This window comes from Caloenas nicobarica, chromosome 4, assembly GCF_036013445.1.
Source record: "Caloenas nicobarica isolate bCalNic1 chromosome 4, bCalNic1.hap1, whole genome shotgun sequence".
NCBI lineage: Eukaryota > Metazoa > Chordata > Aves > Columbiformes > Columbidae > Caloenas > Caloenas nicobarica.
In genome coordinates, this window is record NC_088248.1 from 54,694,087 (window position 1) to 54,714,273 (window position 20,187).

The following is a 20,187-nucleotide window of genomic DNA, read 5'->3' on the forward strand; positions in this document are numbered from 1 at the left end:
TTCATGATGAGTCACTCATGACATGCACTTTCTTCAACCCTTAAACTGTCTTTCAACAGCTCTGCTGATTATGACATGCTGATATACTCCACATATTTTACAAACTACTATTGTATTTTATCATTGTTCTTGCAAAGATACTTATATCTTACACATTTAGACCAACATATAAGGACATAAATGGTCTGACAAAGCACAAGCATGCCATACCATATCATAAGCAAGAAATCTACTAACCAGAATTGATTCTTTCCATTTTTCATGAATCACTCTTGCCAAATTTAGATCAATATGAACCACACAATCCTCAACAGTTAGTGATCCTTATGGAAGAAAGAAAATACATTCATTAAAGCATTCTATAAAAACTCATCTAAGCAATTAAAGCACAGTAGACTAGACTCATTAATTTGAATTCTGGAGATTCTGCACAAACTATCATGCCTGAAAAAACTTCAGCAACTGCCAATTTGAAAAAAAAGCATTCCACGTAGGATTTGTTATCTGGTGTTCAAAAACTCATAAAGTGTAGGAAAAAACCAACATTAATTTTATCTTGTTGAGATACAACTACCTGAAAAACTATATCTTTTTTTTCCATTTTTCTAGGAGAACCGTCTTTTACAAAGCCACTGTTAATTAACCACAGTTTCATTTGTGAAACTCTGATTTCTCCCTATTTTATTTCAGTCCACAGGCAACTGCTTTTATATAACAACACAGTCACCAGGGCCCAACAGCAGCCACATCCCTTCCTTTGCTTTCAGAGAAGCAAACTCCAAGCAGCCCCTCTAAGGGAAACAGCAGGAATTATCATGGTATCATAATGATACATCTTTCCCCTGAAAGATCTTTCTGATATTGCTTCTCACTCTTTCAAAAATAAAAGGGCAAGAAGTACATATGTATCAAACAAAAAGGCTGGGCATATTTCAAACACAATAAAACACCTTTCTGCTATCAAAACCAATTTTTTTGAGGAGATGTGTAAGGCAAAGAGACCAGCAGTTAAACCCAACAATAAATCAGGTATCCAGGGTTTCACATCAAGTAATCTTCAGAAGAAAAGAGAAAAATGGAAAAAAAAGGAAAAATAAAAAAAAGAAAACAAACAAGCTATATATTCCTTCCATTTTCTTCCTTTTTCCATCAGTGTTTAACTTCTGTGATAGGTGTTCAAGCTGCTCACAGCTTCCTTCATCAGTCTCTCAGCAGAATAGTCTGTTTTCGTCTTTTAAGTATAGCTGCATTTTCTCTTTAAACCATCCATCTTCTTCCCCAATTTAACTGATGCCTAAATCTTTATTTTTTTCTTTCTTTCTTTTTACCTAACCAGTCATAATTTGCATCTTTCTCATCATGTTAATATCCCTTTGGAGACTGAACAGAGGCTTAAAGGCCTATTGCTCAAAATGCAAATAAGCCAATATGTTTTCTTATGCTTTTAAAGTATGCATATATACAAAAAGAAAAAAGTAGAAGATGGCACTACTGCATTTATACTTTTTGCCATGCTTAGTTCTGTTTCATTTTTGGATTAACAAAAGCAAACAACAGTTTCACAAGGAATTGTGCAAATCCGCTCCCTAAAAACGAAGCATGAAGGGGAAAAAATACAGCTAAAGGAAGAAAGGTTTTCTTAGCTAAACAGAGTTTTTTTCATAAAAGTATGCACATAATTATGCCCATACCTGCATCAATGCCAACAGGCCCAAATATTTCTTTCAACTGGAGTGCTAGTTCAGGAGGTAATGTTAGTTCTAGACAATCTATACTGAAGGCTGCACGTGATGCTGGTGTAGGGCTTTGTATCTTGGCTTTAGTTTCACCCCAGCTTGGAGTTTCAATTTCTTCTTTACCAGCTATCTCCCTGGAATTCCCTTGGGTTTCTTTATCTCTCTCCAGTTCTTCATCACTCCTAGGAACATCCAGAGGCGCATGATCCATTTCCAGTACCGAAGCAGTCATTCTGGAATTCTCTGCATTGCTTTCTGAAGGGTTAGTGTCACTTTCGTTATTTAATTCAGCTTTTGAATTGGTAGAAGTTGTGTTAGGATCATGAGGCAAAGTCATGGGTATACATAAATCTGCATCAAGCTGTGAAACTGACGGCTTATTTATAGTTTCTTCAACAGGACTCTCAGAGTCTATCTTCTGCTCTCCTGAAATGGATGGCTCAATGATACCTGCTGCTGAGCTGCCTGCATCAGTTCTAGGGGCTGTGTCTCCAGAATTTTTCAGTTCCCCCAAATCATTCAATGAGGTAGATGTCAATGACTCAGACACATCAGCATCTGTCACAGCTGCCTTGGCAGCCCTATTTTCTGCAATGCTGAGTGACGAGTTCTTGTCTTCTGAAGGCTCAGAGACATCACCAGCCTCAATTACTTGCGGCATTTGCTCAGAGTCTTCGAGATTCTCAAGATAGCTTGTATTTGCCTTGAAATCCAGCTTTGCGACAACTGGCTCAGCTTCTCTTACTTCAAAATATTGAGTATCAACATCTTTGCACAACTTTTCATCAGAGTCTAACAGCAGACCTGTGGCCCAGTCTATGTCTTTGTTACATCTTTCATACAGATCTTGCAGAGCTTCAAATGAAACAGAGTCAAAGAGCTTACACAGCATATTTAGCTTTTCAGACTCATCAATATTGACCAGTTCACTTTCCTCCACAAATGTACTTTTATCATACGTAACTCGATAGGGTATTTTTTCCTGAGAATCTGAGGCATTATCTACATCTTTGGGTTTGAAGCCATCTAGACTGCCATGCAATACTCTGGTAGTCTCAGGAAAATGCATTTTGTTTTCTAATCTCCACAGGAGAGCAAAGTCCTGCGATTCAGTCTGTGAATAGCTACTTTTTTGTCTACATGAGCATGTGTCATGTTTCTCTTCTGCTGCGTTAAACACAGACAAGTGTTCCTCTTCTTTGGGATGCGGCAAATTGTTGTTTGTAAAAGTGAGGGCTAATTTGTGATGTTTCCTCATTCTCTTATTTTGCTGGGGTTTTTTCTCACCTACTGTTTCACTACCTACTGTTTCAGGTTGGTGCATTTGCAAACTCTTTGTATCCAGTTGCTCTGCAGCGTTCACAGGTGTTCCACGAAGCACATCTACAGTCTCAAGAGCATTTCTATTGATGTCACCATCAGTATTTCCACCTTCATCGGACTGATTTAGACTTGTCTTTCTCACTCTCCTTGACCTTTGTTGTCTCTGTTCTAATGAGCCTGAGACAGGCCAATGTCCTACCATTTGCAATTCTGGTGTAACTTTATCTGAACTAACAGAGGAACAGCTAGTGGCTAGATTTTCTTCCCCATGTCCTTTTTCAACAGCACAGGTCGCAGGCAGGCCTACTTGCTCTTTACCTAAGTCAGGATGCTGCTGACTGGGAGTTTCACCTTCCTTATCACTCTTCAGAGAAGATTTTTCTAGCCTTCTAGCTCTTTTGACTCTCTGTCCCATCGTTTGTTCTACAGGCCAGTCACCCAGAAAGTTTAGTAATTCTGGTTTTCTTGACATGTCAAAAGCTGAACTGCTTGGTTCCACTACATTACTACTTTGTGTTGATTTTGGTTCTGTACATATTTCATCAGATTGTTCAACTTCAGCTTGAACTTTGAGAATGTTGTCGTCACTGTGTTCATCAACTTCTCCTGTACGCAAGCACACATTCTCTTCAGTCATGGTCACATCAACCTCATCCATTTCTGTTTCAGTATTTTTTTCTATTTTTTTTCCCTTTTCTTCTTTCTTCTCCAAGGGCAGTTCTTCTGTACAGTCTGAGAAATAAACATCCAAGTCATCTTGAACTGTAATGTTCTCAGGATTGTGTTCCACTGAGTTATTTTCCATTTCTTTTTCCTCTTTCTGGAAATGTTCAGGATCACAGTTACTATCTAATGTTAGAGAACTACTGGGAAAAGTTTTATCATCTTCAGCTAATTCAAGATGCTCCACATCAAAAGCAAAAGGTTTTTCTTCCTTTACATCAGAATGTGCATCTCCCTTTCTGAAAGACAAATTGGAAAAAATAAAGATAACCACATTTTAAACCTTCTTTAAGCACTTGTCCACATGTTTAGTTTTGGCTTAGCTATTTAATATTTTCAAATTACAGACCAGAAACCACCTTTCAGGACACAACCATGCAGCTGGGGAACTCTAATGAGAGGAAAACAAATTTAATACAACTTAGCCCTAACGCCAATATTCCTTTCAAAAAGGAAGGAACTAAGCAAAGGAAACTTTCCTTGGTTAAGTATCCCTTTTTTACTTCAGGATGGGGCTAACAATACTTTTCCCCCATTCCAGCATTCAGCTATGTACTGAAGCACTCTGCTGCCAGACATTTCCTCCTTCAGATCAGCAAATCTGATAAATACACTTTTATTTAATGACTCGTGCTCCTCTGATGACTCAATGCTAAAGAAAGTCTAGAAGTTAACTAGGACAGGATGTGACATTTCTTGTCACACCATGTTTCACAATCAACTACATTCCATTATCAGTGCCCACTTCATTTCAAATAAAGCATGCAAAAACCAAATGAAATAATAACTACAATAAAATCTGATTTCCTATGTATTATTATAATGCATATAGAGCATCATTCACATTAGCCACTACAAAAGAGTTGTGTATACAACCAACATAAATCTAGACAAGTCTAAATTAAATATACTCAAGAACAAGTACATAACTTGTTACTATTGCACAAAGAATCCATCTTCTACCACAAAGACATCAACTAATACCAACACACAGAAATAGTAATTTGCTTGTATTTGGGACTACATTCTTCTGAAAAGCATTTTATTGATTTTAAGTGTTTTGTGTCTACAACATACATCCAACAGCACATTTCTAAGATAAGGGAAAGCCAGTCAAGATCGGCTTACTGAAAAGTAACACGCAGCCATGCTGGGAGGTTTCCAAAAAGCATCAGAAAGTTGACTAGACCTCTTGACTGCTCATTTCTAGAAATCCTGAAATTCTTAAAAATTAAGAAAACTATGTGGTGTATTTATTTTTATTATTTAACTGATTTTTTTAACACATTCACTGTTCAACAGCATTATCCAGGTTCCATTGCTATGAAGCCATTTATTTGAGACTACAAAACTAGTAAATGAATCGAACCTCTGGCTTTCCTCCTGACCAGAATCTTCACTCCAGCCAGCAGCTTCTGATTTGTCTGGGACTGAAGAATCCAATATTGAACTAAGAGTAAGACAGCGTTCATACCGTTCCAACATTTTTTTGATCTTTTCTTTGGATACACCATGAATGTTTCGCCTATGAATTAAAAAAAAAGAAAATAAACATTTCAGATTTGTATATTACAATGAGAGAATAGAATAATTTAATAATAATTTAATGATAATAAGTTTACAGCAAGACTGTACATTAAAGGCAGAAGAATTGCAATCATTAAAACAGTACATAATATCTATTGCTAATAGTATCTTTTGTATGTAATTAGAACAAAGTCATAGGAAAAAAAAACTCATACATAAAATCCCACAAAAGTTAATACTGTAGAAAAAAAAAAATTAAAAGCTACTTATTATCACAAAATCTTGACCGAAACCTTCCTACTTCACCAGCCACTGTACTGATATCTTTTTAAAAATCATATTTTATAGACTGTGAAAGATATACAACCTAATACAACATTTTCTTTTACATTCTTACCTTTCAAGTTCTTTTGGTTTAAACTTCCACCAAGTGTCTGGTTCTCGGAACATAACTTTGTATTTGAACTGCTGAGCCTGAATAAAACAGATACAAAACAGAACAAGCCAAATCACCCACTTCGTATTTCTATGAAAAAGCACACAACATGTATTATAGCTTGCTTCTTTAAAGCTGTTTATTTGTATTTTTCAAAATCAATTAAACATTTGGAATAACATACTTTTGTTCAGTTTCACTTCTGATTATATAAATGGAGATTTTTAAAAACACGTATATGCATCTCTTACTGTAAAATTAAATTATAATAGGGGAAAAAAAAAATCACTTATATCATCCCTTTAAACGTTCCACCTCCTCTGAGTCAAGACTCAAGAACATCTCTTTCCAGGTATAGTATGCACATGTCTCCACTTCCTCTCCAAGACAGAAAAGCTCACTGCTTATGCACAGAACTGACCAGATGTGAGCCAGCTCCAAAACAACAATTCAGACACATTAACACAGCTCTTGTGACAGCCGTCCTGCCATATGGGAAACCTGAGCGAGCGGCAAGTGAATGGTCCTTATGCAGTCTAGTCTCATCTTGCCAGAAAAGGAGCCCGAAGACTAATCAGGAGAAACACCACAAGTACTGTGCCATTTCTCCCTGTTCCCATTTTTAAGAAAAAAATGTTATCACCTTACCAAACCCTGCACTTCCTGAGAGAAATTCTGTTGCATATTTATTTCAGTATACAGCAAAATCAAGGACTTAATTTATGAAAGAACTGTTAATCTGACAATTGTTAATAAATGCAAAGATAATAAAATAAAATTTTTATTAATAAACATTATCTGTGTTAAGTCCCACTGTTCACTAGCCCATTACCACATGCAGCATATGTAGTGCATCTGCTCGAAAGCTGTCAGTTCTACGTACTACACTCTCTGATGTGCTTATATGCCACAGTAGGAGAAATCCCACATGTAGTTTATAATATTTCTTCCAATATATTATTTGTTAATCAGAACTAATTTTATAAAATAATGCAGTTCTGTAAGCATTGATATTAAAACTATCAACCAAAATGATAAATGATCAACAGCAAAATAAGAGCTCGAGTCTAGAAGTGCTGATGCCCATTCAGAAGCAATTAAGTGAGAAGGTGAAAAGCTCCAGAAAATTGGAGTATGAGAAACCTATAACAGAGTTCATCAAGTTATTCAAATCATTAAACATAACTTTGGAAGTTAAATGTAGGTTGCATTTCCATAGTACTAAATAAAAGCTGGTCACTTTTAGTCACTAAATAAAAGCACCAGAATACTAACATAAAACAGTGCATGTGCATTATTTTCATTACATCACTTCAATAAAAATTAAGTAGATCTGCATAACTTCAAGCAAGCTAGCAACATTTGATAACTCTAGCCCTCCAACTGGTCAGCTGGTGTCTGCCTCTAGGTCACACTTCGGACGAAACTAAGACTGAGTTTTCAAGTTTCACAGAGCATCAAACATTACTCTTATTAAGTAGTGACGATTATATTTTAAAAGTAGCTTAGAATTTTACTGCTCATATAAAATAGAAACAGAATTCAGTTTCCTCAACAATTTTTATTTGTGCTCCCAAGTGCATAGCACTTGGCTTTGTCACTTGGAATCTAGGCCGGGTCAATACTCAGACATGCACAGAATATGACACTGGGTAATACGACTCCATGTAACACTTATTTTTATTCCAGACTTCCTCATGGAATAACAGCTAGACTGAGAAAGATAATCTCATTTTTAAACATATGTTGTTGCTATGCTGGCCAATAATCCCTTTTCACATCGATCAAATTGTAATACTAACCAACATAACATAAGGCTTCATCTCCCATGCTTGTATGTTTGTGTTGTCTATTATTATAGGTGAGATTCTCATTTCGAATGCTTCTTTGGCTGAAAGACATACATGTACAAGAGAATGTGATATAGTCAATTTAATTATGATAGGGTGGACATGTAACATTTATACTAATTCTCTAAATTCGTAATATTTTTAAAGTAGATAATCCATAATAATTAAGCATTGTGTAAGAACTCTTGCCACAGCTTGATCCATTTCAAGGCCCTCATTTATTTCAGAACTTCCCCCCTCACATGTAAAGGTACTAAGACATAGCATTATTCTTTTGAATTAACACATATATGATAATCAAGGAATGAAAATGAAGATGTAAAATGCACCAAGATGACTAATCAATCAGTAAATTAAACTAAAAAAAACTACATGATCACCTTAAAGTGGACTTCTTTGTTGCATACAAAATTCTTGGCTTTATAACAGTCTTAAGATTAGTCCACTCTGTAAACTGTATAAAATATGAAAAATCAAAACAATTATTGTAATTTAAATACACAGTAATGAAATGTTTAGAATCATTAGCTTTAAGATACAGCACCATGTTTTTGTAGCTATGCTACAACATGTCTGAACAATCAAAATTATCGTTGAATCACACATTTCTTATAACCCATTTCTCCACTGGTTAGAAATTTGCTAGTAGAAAAGTGATCATGGTTCAAATTTAGCAAATACAAGCTTAAAAAGAGTTGTTCCATGGTGAACTTAGTGGAAGCCACTGTTAAGAAATATACCAATTACGAAAAAAAAATGTTTATTCTGTCTTGCTCTTAGAATTTTGTTTTAGATTTGCCAACAATGTAGCGCTCAAGAGAAAAAAGTAATCAAGAGCAGGAAAATAGCTGCACGTTATTTGCAACAGCATCCTCATCACTTATTGCATATGCATATATAATAGCTCATCTTGGAAGAAATATTTCTAGGAGATGGTACAGATGTACAGATTACCACTCCAGAAATGGGACACAAACCAAAATACATACCAAGATGAAATCTGAGGATAAAACGTCTTTTGACAAAGACACTGGTACTTTTAATTGCAAAACACACAATGGACAGATGACTTCTGAGTTTGTGCTTATATTTGTTTTCCACACACATATTAACAAATACTTCTATGATGGGATAAATGCTTGTCCTGTGACACAGCCATTACAAGACAGGCAGCTTTTTGCACAGTACACAAGCACTGAACTGTAAACAAGCAAGCTAATCCCTTATTTATTTCTCACCTCGTTTCCTGTTCCAGTCATGTGCTTCCCCTAAGCAATCAGGGTCATAATGGTATTGTCCATGTTTAGAAAAGTAATCATCAGTACTAAGAATTATTCCGCCTGGGTTATCCTCAAGCAAAGTCCTGTGAAAGATCAAGAAGTAAATACCATTTCCCTGTTCTCTTCCCCACCCCAATATCTGCTACCACACATAGATGTATTCAGTCTCTTGCACAAAATCAAGATTATTTGGAATGGAAGCAGTAAATTAAGGCAAGGGGAAAAAAAATAACCCTCCAAGCAAAGATGATGTATAATAATTTTGCTCCATTTCTAAAGGCTGAGGATATCTAGGGGAAAGACCTGACAGAGGTTCCCTACAAATCTCATTTCAAAACACCAAGAGAGGTATTTTTCCATCTACATCTAATGACATACTTTCACGCTGACAAATACACATACAGTCTTCATTGCACCAAATCTTTCATGTGCAAGCCAAAGGAGTCTAAACTCAATCTAGGCTTTTGGAGACTTGGAAAATGAAATCAAGAATTCAACCCAAGAAGGTCCACATGTACTACTTACACAAAGGAATCCCAACAGTGGAAGGGGAATTTCTGCCTCTAAAGAGCTGGCATATTTCTATCCATGTTATTGGAAGGAAACACCCAAAACGAACAGGGACTGGAAGAACACGGCAGACCTAACACTACTGCAGTGACCCTCTGCTGACAGAAAACTCCTCTGGCCAGTGGCAGAAGTCAGAGCTAACACCTTCTGTTTCAGTTTCCACTAGAGGTGCAGGAGCTGCGAGCAACTCAACTCTCTGCTACTATTACTTATCGCGCTGCACATACCATGTAAGTGGCAATTAGGGTATAAGCGTAACTATTTACACGTCAGAAAATTGTCTCTGCCTGCACTAAATCCTGTACACAATCAAGCAATTTCTTTTAGAAGCTCACAATATAAATGTTCTACCTTGCCAAATATGATTTTCCTGATCCTGGAACACCTCTGAGAAGAACAAGTACTTGACCTATAAGGTGCATCTTTTTTCTCATCATGTGACAAACAGGTGGCTGCTGTGCTTGCGAGAGGTTCAATTTTGAGTTTCTATCTTGATTTCCCCATACCTTCAGAGAAGGGTTGCTATCCCAGGCATTTGAAACCACTGGAGAGGAAAAAGAAAGTCCATTTTCCAAAGTCTTATACTCTGAACCAGGCCTCCACTGCCCTAGACTGGCAGCCACAGGAGTTACAAAGCTGTGACTTCCACTGGATGGATAAAACACGGGAGCCATGAGATTCCAGTGTTGCTGAGGTTGACATGATGGTGTAGAAAAATTTAAGTTATAACCCTGCTGAGTTTGCTGAAAATCTGCAGGTTTTGGTGTTTTGAAACTGGACATTTCAAGAGAGCCACTTGCCTCTGGAAGCAAAGTGCTCTGGTGGCCGTTAAAGGCAGTCACTACATCTTCGTGCTGTTCCAGGCACTCTGAATTCAGATTTCCAGTGACAGCTACTCCACATTCCAGAGACCTTTCGGAGGACCCACCAGAAGCAGCAGTCACAGTTTGTTGATCCCAAACAGTATCTTGTGTCTGTTCAGAATTTCCACATGGTATTTCTCCATTCAATTGTTTATAGACTTCTGAAGCTAAATTGTGTTGAACATGTATTTCTGACGAATCGGAATCTTCCAATATCTGTGCAAAAGCATCTGATGCAGTTGGTGAGCCTGTCTGGATGCTCAGCTGACCCACCAGTGGCTGAGAACAGCGGATTTTTTCTAAAATCTCATTATTTGTCCCTATTTGCTGTGGAAAAAGTAGGACATTGCACCCTGAATCAGATTTTTCCCACTCAGGAAATCCTTTAAAGCCATTGTGTTCCACAGAGTGCTCATGTACTATTTGGTCATTTGCAGAATTAGACAATTCATCACTTGAGCTGTATCTCTGTAAGGCATTTTCTATTAAGGAATCCAGTTCTTCAGTCAGCTGCACATCAGGTGATCGGACCTTTTCTTTTTCTTCTTCAGAATTACTTTGTTCTGCAGTACTTTCTCCCATTCTTCCATGTGCAACAGATCTTTGCTGATTAACAAGAGCTAGTGACGATGCTACTGAATCCAAACCCAAGGTTTTCGAAGATACGACTCCTTTGGCATGGGTGGACAGCTCTAGCAGATAATCCATAGCATTCTCTACTGTTGAATAAAGTAAAGAGAATAAAGCATGGTCAAGTGAACAAACACAAGCTGATGTGAATATAATTTTTTACGTGAAGGAGTATTGATCACACCTAAAGAGACAACCAAAAGACAGTTCACCACTTCATCTTTTAACACACCTTCTGCAACTCCCTTGATCTGTTTCTCATTAGAGGTAAAGGTGAAACTCAATACAGACACATTACAAAATAACAACCTAATAAGCATAAAAATTACTAAGGAAACAGTGTCTAAAATTATAAAGTTTAACTAGAAAAAAAATCAGAACTGGGCATTTAAATGGATACTTATTTCTAACGTATCTCATATAGGTGAAATAGTGTAACATCAACTGAAAAACACTACTGAGGACTAAAGATATAAAAGTATGCAAAATATGCTCATCATGGCTAGGCCCAATTGAAAATGTCATACCTAATACAGACTGAAAAATCCAGCACCTGCATTAATTCTTTGTAAAGCCACTAAATGGAGTTTAGGTTGCCTGTGATCCACATGAACAAAATGAAAACCTGGCTTAAGTATCATCCAAGCCCTAAAGCTAAGCTGCTGTTTTCCAAAAGACAGTGTAGCAAAAATTCTAAGCCCATTGGAGTGCAACTCTTTCTGCACACGTTAAATAAAATCTTCCTTGTCCTTCCATCTTCTCTACTATATGAGAGCAACTCACTACTCATATGAAAAGATGCTAATCTTTCAATTTGTAAACTATTGTTAAAAGTACAACACAATAATGAACTCGGCGTGATTACTGAATTCTTCAATAAGCTTCTAGATAAATCCGTTATTTTGATAGAGGTAAATCTTCTTAAGAGTTCGAAGCATGAATCAGTAATGCCATCAATTTCAATTTTAAAAGGAATAACATCATAGTAACAGACGAACAATTTAGGTAAGAACAGCAATAAAAGCAGTCCTTTCAATAGCTACCTAGCTTTCACACACATTAAAAAATGCTTAACTCTGCCTTCTTTGCAAATAGTCTTAGAAAAATCTCAGCTAATGACATCTGATCATATGAATACAGACTGATTTAAATGCTCCATATATGACTTATTCTCCTGCCAAGTAACTCCTCAGATGATGCTATCCAGCATCTCATCCATTACTTTTATTATAAGTGAATGAACTTGTCAATAGAAGAATTTCAAAACCACAAAAGCATGGGAAGGACTGGGCACAGACATGAAAACAGTCTGCCAGGAGAGGCGGGTATGTAGCTCAGCAGAATATAGGGGGAGAAACATAGTCCAAGTGAGGCTGCAGAGAATTTAACACGACAAACAGAATTTAACCTGCAAAAACTAATCCTCAGTGGAGATGACAAGATGATAGTGCAAAGTAGAAAGTAACACAAAATCTCAATTTAGGTATTTAAGGAAAAGTAAGTGCTGCCAGGACCACATACTGTGCACCATTGTCTTAAAAAAAAAAAAAAAGTGATCTAGAACATAAAATACCCCTCCTGCAGAAATAGTTTATGCATCTAGCAGATATGGCACAGAAGCTAATTGGAAAAAACAGATTCTCCTCACAACTCTCCCACTGCCTTCTCTATGTCACAGAAAAAGCCACTTAAACTGTACCTTCATTTATGGAGCACTCTGCTTCTGCAAATTACCAGTCTCACAGAAACATTGTCAAACGGAGAATCTTGCATTGGAAGAGCCATAAAATTTCAAAATATTATGACTCACCTACTCGTTAAATCCTAAACTCACAAACACACTTGCAACACCCACATCAACTTTTCTGGAGTCACCCTAGTTAAGAGCTGTCTGAGTATGGAACAAAACTGTAATGCCAACTGTACATTATTTACCTTTAAAATCACATTCAGACAAAACCATATAAACCACGTCAGGATCTAGGTCAGAAAACATCTCTGACATGCTGTTGAAGAGCTCTTCCTTATTGACACTACGCACTGCTTGTGACACTGAGCAGCTTGCGTCCCCTTGGGATACAGTAACAGCAGTTCTGTCAGAATTGCCATTCTTCCAAGAAGGACTCCCACCAGTTTTCCTTCTTCGTGGCATTTCGTTTTCTAAAAATCAGCTTGCTTTACGTTTTAGTTTGTTCACATGAGGCTGACAGCACCAGGCTCAGAAATCACAAAAAACCTCTCGTAACTGGGATACATATAACAGAAATAGCAGACCTGGAAAAAAGAGAACAGAGAAATTTTAATAAAATACACAGTCATATCTCCATGTCTCCTATTTAGATGGCTAAAAGATCAAAAAAATACATAATGATCCAGGAAAGTATTTTCTAGAAGGCTGCCTTATTTTCAAATGGCTGACAGCTAAATAGTAGCCTCGTTTTCCAACTAACTAGGTATGAATTTGCGTCTGGAAGAGAGAACAAATAAAATGGAGTTTAAAAGAAAAGAAAAAAAAAAGAAACCAAAAAAACAACCACTGAAAAGGAAGCAATATAAGGCAGCCAGTTCACAAATATTCCCCTGCTAACACCTACTGATGACCAGTTAACATTATGGCATGCTTATATTCTGTTCAAATTCAGAAATATTGCTCCTCTTACTAAAGTACTGGAAAACATAACAGACATCTCAAAATCTTCCAGAAGTCCTTCAAGACTTATCCCACAACCTCCATTTTTTTCAGAGAGAACAGCTGGGGTTATTCAATGTTGAAATGATGGTGTACATTGCCCAGAGAGGTTGCGGTGTCTCCAACGATGCAGATTCTCAAGACTGGACCAAACATGGCCCTGAGCAACCTCCTTCAGGTAGCTCAGCTTAAGAGGGTGGGTTGAACCAGGCTGGAGGATTGGACTAGATGATCTTTCGAGGTCCCTTCCAATCCCTAACATTCTGTGATTCTATGACATCCAAAAGCACCTTCCAACCTCAGTCTCCCTGGGGGTTTTTTAACTGTTAGAAATATTTTACAACTTTATAAGCCATAAAGCAAGAGGAGGCTTCTGTCTAACTCCCCTCACTTCTGCCATAAAGCCTTTGAGTAAGTCTAGTTAAAACATTATTGCATCTATAATAACTGAAATCACTGCACTAATCTTGTATAGAAAAGGAAAGCAATTATTAATTGAAGTACAAGCACAGAGTATGGTGTGATCTCGCTTTTTTCTTTAAATCAAATAACATCAAAACTCTGTTGTGTTCTAGTGCTGCTCATAATAAACTAATTTATAATTTTTACAAATAATTACTCACAAGACCAGGAAACCCTGGTAAGGCTGAGAATCTTAAGTTAATTACAGCAAAGAGTCACTATTTAGTGATAACAGTTACTGAGTCGGTCATAAAATACTTGTTTCTATATAAAGATCATTTTGCCAGTGATGACCAATTCAACCTGTGCAGATAAATCAAGCAGCACTGCCAAGTTCACTTAGTCCTTCCCTCCCTGGATCACCGGCACGCAAATGACGATGCCAGATCAGTGCCAGATTCGACCAGCACTTCCCCAGTATTCTCTAGCAATCTCTTCCAGCAACCAAGAGAAGTGTAATTTAGAAGAAGGTGGACTTTAACATTCCAAAGGCATAGAAATTTATCTAAGAAAAACAGACAACTCCAGGATCCCAGGAGCTTCTACCATACGTATATGGACCTTAGCTATACAAACGAGACAGATGTCTGAAACAATGAAGAGGTCAAGGAAATCTGAAATGCATAACAAGGAAAACAATACACAGGAAAAGGAAGATATGGACTTCCAAAAATAAAGGAGAAATTACAGTGGAAGATACTAGTTAGCCAGACTAAGCCGGGACAATTGCAGCTGTTTTTCTCATTAAATTTTTCTTGGTTCACCTCTCTGATTAGCCATCCTTACACCATTCTTTATTGTCACGAAAAAAGTATTCAAACAAAAGAATTTTTTTTTTAAGTTATAGCAAGTCATGTTTTTCAATCCTGTATTTCTAACTGATTCATCCTCCAGCCAGTAAAACGGGTTGAGACCTAACTTCACACAATGTGTCAGTGCTAAAAAATGTGATTGTTCGTCACTAAAACAGGTTCAGTGACAAAGATCCTGCAAGAGAGAAAGGTGCTCATGCACCTTGATGTCACCGAATACCGAGAGCCTTTCAGCAGAACGCTCCAAGTGTTGTCAATGTTTTAATCCAAATCTCTTATAATGACCAACCTGAAAGGACGTGCTGCTGAAAAGACATGCTCTGTAGCTCAGACTTCTATCAATCGATCACCTAACTTCACTATGGGATAGTCCCTTCCCAATGTATTTCCTGCATTAGGCTGTGTATTCCACTATATATTAGGATGCCTTACTCTAATGACCTAATGAAGCCACGCACTTCAGTCTGCATGAATCTCATTCAGCGAATTTACAGTGCATCGCTTCAGGATTATTGAGGCCTAAACTGTTTATTGCAATTAATCACAGAAGAGAAAATAAGGCAGAAAGTAAAAGACATCAGTCACCTCAGGACTTACACACAGGTCAAAACCTTGGTGACTCCCACTACATCTACGTATGCTACGGCAATGCGCAGATCTACATTTTATCCCATCTCTTTGTCTAAAACCTTCGTAAAATTGTAGAAATTGTTAAACCTATCAAAAAGATAGATCAGCATTGCGCGGGATTTCATCTAAATAACGTATTTACTATGGTCGGTATCGCAAACAGATATTTTGGCAGAATCTCCTTTGTTTACAACAATATTTTCAATGAAATTCCTGGACCAATTCCTGGGCAGTATCTTCTGTTGACATTAACAAGCATAATAAAAGTATATAAAAATAGATGCCTGTGCACACACAAAGCACACTGTACTATATTACATAAGAGATAACACACATTCAAATGAAAGGAACAATTTTCACTTGCTTTTAAGAGCATGACCTGAACTTCACAGAGGATTTTATCTAGGGACTTGTCTTTTCAGATCTTCAGGTTTCTCTTTTTGAAAATTAGTTTACTATGAAAGAAGAAATAACTTTGAACAACCCAACAGCCAGACTCGCAGGTCAGCTATATTCCTTGGTTCTGGATAACATAATATGAACCAATCTGTAGTTTGCTATGGATGATGGCTTTTTTTCCCCTCAAGATGAAAATGGAGTTGTAGTAACAGAATGATTTAGAAGAGCAGGGCTATGCTGAACACACTGATAGGGAATTCTATACAAGTAGCCAGAGGCTGCAATATACTTGGAGGTTCACTGTTCAGTTCTGGGTATCGCCGTTCGACACACATCCAATTAGAACAAACAGCTGTTTCATTTCAGCGCTGATGAAAAACAATACTCCTGTGGCAGTCCCAACTTTACCTTTAAAAGCTAAGCAAAACAAAACCCACAAGCACCTCCTCACTTACAATTCTTCAGAAACACACATCTCCTGACATTAAGGATCTCCTCCCAAGGTAATTTAACAAACAGGCATATGTATAAAAATATGCACATATGACCTGGCACACCAAGAGGATGGACCAAGATGTCAAGCCTCCCAGCGTCTTACTAGCAAGACTCAACTATGAACTATTGTTTCATAAACTAGTTCTAAGAATGTTTTTATAATTCCCTATGCGGTGGGAAGATGGAAAGACGGAAAGAAAGAGAAAAAGAAAGAAAGATGACCAATGTTTCCGATAATTACAAAGTGTCTCGCAGTTATACAGAGAGGCAAAATATGCAAGTTTTTTTCCTCTTCTCTCCATTTTTTGCACTCTCATACTTAAACTGATAAACCAATTGATGAAGCATTACAGTCTTCAGAAAATATATAAGAAAATTCTTCCGTAAAGCATGGAGTGAATTTAAGTCACTGTACTTACTGCAAAGGAATTCCCTTGGAGACACATGTTCCAAAAGGTTCCATTTTATTTTCATTAATACAATGGTTCACAGAAGAAATTAATTAAAAATAGTGGGAACATAATAGTCATCCTGGTCAGACTCCTCACATTAAGGGGAAAAAATGTACAAAAATAAAAAACCTCCAGGCTCCAACATAGGTAAAGCAAATTCTAACTTTAACTTAATTGTAAGTTGTCCTCAGAAAAATTCAAAGTTTACTTTTTCTTATGACACATAATCTGAAGAATTAAAAACATTTAAACCATCCAAACAAAAATCTAAGGGAGAAAAAAATCCCCAAGACCCTACAAAACCAAATCTGTTATTTTAAAAATATCTAAGATTTCATTTATGTTAGGAAATAATTACTAACACAGACTTGTCATACATAAGCCATCACATTGCTAATCAGTACTGTTACAGCAGCAAACCTGCTGCGAAGAATTCTCTTAGAACTTTGAAGAAATTTTAAAAAATCAGGCTACAAATGCATTTTCTAAAATTAAGCTAAAAGATACCTGTTCCAACTGAAATATTTTATTCTATCCTAAGAATTGTATTTTTACAAAATCAAGCAAAAGCTACTATAAACCAATATTAGGCACCACCTGAATGTTCTAAAATTACTGGAAAAGCAACATACATCTCACGCTAAAGACACACATTATTATTTCATTTTCAGCGTAATATGAAAATGTATATGCAGTTGCTGAATAAAGATCTGATTAAAGCCTGACACATCTCATACGTCTTTCACACTGGGATGTCTTCTTAGAAATCACACATGGTAGCTTGCATTTTCAAGATGTGTCAAAAAGAAACAGGTAATATTCAAGAGACAGAACACACAGAAAAAGGAGGAAATATACTAAAGTACTTTTTAAGTGAGTTAGGTAGTTGATACCAAAAGTATTCCCAAAGCTCTTTAAATCAGGGATACTGCATTGGGAAACAATCAGCAGTAAACATAGTTTTTCAAAGTCATGATAATTTATTTTTTAAGCAAACAGACAAGAAAAATACTCTAACCTCTATTCAAGCTTTACTAAAAGCATTCAGCAGCATGGGACATTTTTGGTTTAACTGTGATCAAGTTCAAACGACAAATAAGTTATTCTTCCTTTTTGAAGGACAAAGGAAGTCTCCAGCCTTGACACAATGCAACATTCAACCCATATGACCAAGAGCTGCCCGATTTGTATGTATTTTTAAATTTCTCTGATGAATTTAAGGAAATTTACTCCATACGTATAAAAGAGATTGGTTTGGGGGCTGCTTTTTTGGTTTGCTTTGCTTTTGGGGGTTTTTAAACAAATGTTTAATGTCAGACTACATAAAATATTTATCATGTAATGTTCACTTGAATCTTCCGGCTTTAAAAAAAACACACACACATACATATTGACATGCTGTTGACTGAAAAAAAAAAATAGTAGTAATGGCATAGAACTTACATTTTCAGCTTCACTGAATTGCCCCACAGTGGGTCCCCTCTCATCTTTCCAAAATCACCACTGATGGCACACTTAATAAAGATCTCCTGTTAAAAAAATATAAAGCACTCTTCTGTCAGGAAACCATACTTTCAAACATGCAAATTAGACATCAGCAGAAGTGGATGCTCCCTCCTGACAAAGGAATGATCAGAACACAAATTAAAATTGATATTTTGCTCACAGACTATACAACTTTAAGCAAAGTTTTAACACTGAGCAATACATATAATTGTTTTTAGTTGATCCAGCACAGCTAATATTTTACTGAAAAGTATCCACCATACCAAGTTGAGCTCAAATGTAAGTTTCTAATCTAAAAAAGCTGACTTACATCAAGTAAAGAAATAACATAATGGCAGCAGAATCAGGAATAAAAGTAAGTTTCCTCACTTGTCATTTCACTTGGTTCTTCACCACAGTTCTTAACCATCTTGAAGAGGTTTACATATCCATGTTGGTTAAGAAAAGATTCGTTCTGTCATGTAGGGAATGAGGCAAAGAAAATCTGGTACATCAAAATCAGAATATGTTATTTACAGAAACACCACTAATTTGCAATATCCTATTGACACTAAAAAACTGCATTTCTGTTCACTGAACTGCTGCAAACTCCTAATCCACTGTGTACACACCGAAGATGTTAGCTCTACTCAAAGCCTGACTTAATCCCAGGGTACACATTAGCCTAGAGCTCGCTTCCCTGACAACAGTCTTGTGCTTTCAAGCAAATTACAAAAAAACCCAAAAAAACCAAAAACACAACCAAAAACCACACACACAAACCCACACCACTCTATGAGCATATGCACCTAAATCAGGTAAATAATTTGGAAAAAAATATTCTGTCACACTCCTAACGTGGCAGGCTGATGGCTTAACTACTTTATAGCCATCTCCACAAGAGATGGAGAAACCCATCTCCCATTTTGCATCTACCTTCATTCCGTTGCTCCAAGGCATGAAGAATTACCATCAAAACATACAGAGTACTTCACACAAGCAAGAACTTCTTATGAGACTTCAAATTTACAAAGTAACAGGCAGGTTGCAGGCAGAGAACGCTATTTGCCCCACTCTCTAACATGTGGCTTCACAAAAAACACACCAAGAAAGGCTGAAAAGTCATTCAGCAATTTTACAGAACATTTAATCTCTGAATATAAATTCAGCCTAGAACAAAATGGAAAGGCTGAAGTTCACCTGATAACAGTGTAATGCTACACTGTTTCCACTACTCAGATTTCTGCTTTCTGAATCAGGCTCTGCTAACACATGCATTAAAATACAAAGGTTATTGCCACATCCATTCACTTGTACTTTGAAGTCTCATAAACGGAGCAAAACAATTAAGTATTTAAATACAAGCAAAGATAAAGTAGCCAATGAAACCAAACTGAGACCCAAACATTGTACTCTCTAGTTGTATTTATAAAACAAGAAGCTTTTCTTTTTGGACAACATTTGAGTCCCCTCTCTGAAAACCAGAAGGTAAAAATAGGGAAGGAAAAAAGGAAATGCCTTCCAGCAGATTTTTCTCAATAAGTCTAAGAGTAGCAAAGGAGACAGTCTGGAAGCCTTTTGCGTTCTTCCATTTCTGCCAGCAGCCAGCAACAGAACAGGCCACCTAAACGCTTCATTTTTTAACGTGAAAATCTATACCCAGCTAGAGACAAAGTGTTTTTTAAAACACTTTGAGCATCTTTTCTGCTCTTTTCCGTCTCCCAGTCAGTGTTATTCCCACTGGTTGTTCCATGGGGTTTGGCTATTTCAGCAGTTTTAACTAAGGTCCTCTTTTTCACATGAAATTCAGTCAAAGTGCAAGAGA

The 20,187-nt window shown here is 36.8% G+C and overlaps 1 protein-coding gene across 6 annotated transcripts in view; it reads right to left on the bottom strand.

The window, feature by feature from the left end:
• The window catches only part of N4BP2 (NEDD4 binding protein 2), a 42,150-nt gene that overhangs the window by 16,340 nt on the left and 5,623 nt on the right, over positions 1-20,187 (bottom strand). For 3 of the 6 annotated variants that reach the window (XM_065633472.1, XM_065633470.1, XM_065633467.1), the window contains exons 2-11: positions 18,753-18,867; positions 18,321-18,494; positions 12,874-13,212; positions 9,797-11,027; positions 8,834-8,958; positions 7,548-7,636; positions 5,707-5,783; positions 5,152-5,307; positions 1,692-4,021; positions 238-323 (exon numbers count right to left, since the gene is read on the bottom strand). In XM_065633472.1, the coding sequence (XP_065489544.1) occupies positions 238-323; positions 1,692-4,021; positions 5,152-5,307; positions 5,707-5,783; positions 7,548-7,636; positions 8,834-8,958; positions 9,797-11,027; positions 12,874-13,090 (4,311 nt within the window). In that variant the 5' untranslated portion in view covers positions 13,091-13,212; positions 18,321-18,494; positions 18,753-18,867. The remainder of the gene's footprint in view (positions 1-237; positions 324-1,691; positions 4,022-5,151; positions 5,308-5,706; positions 5,784-7,547; positions 7,637-8,833; positions 8,959-9,796; positions 11,028-12,873; positions 13,213-18,320; positions 18,495-18,752; positions 18,868-20,187) is intronic. The other 3 variants (XM_065633468.1, XM_065633469.1, XM_065633471.1) reach the window with 3 other exon arrangements.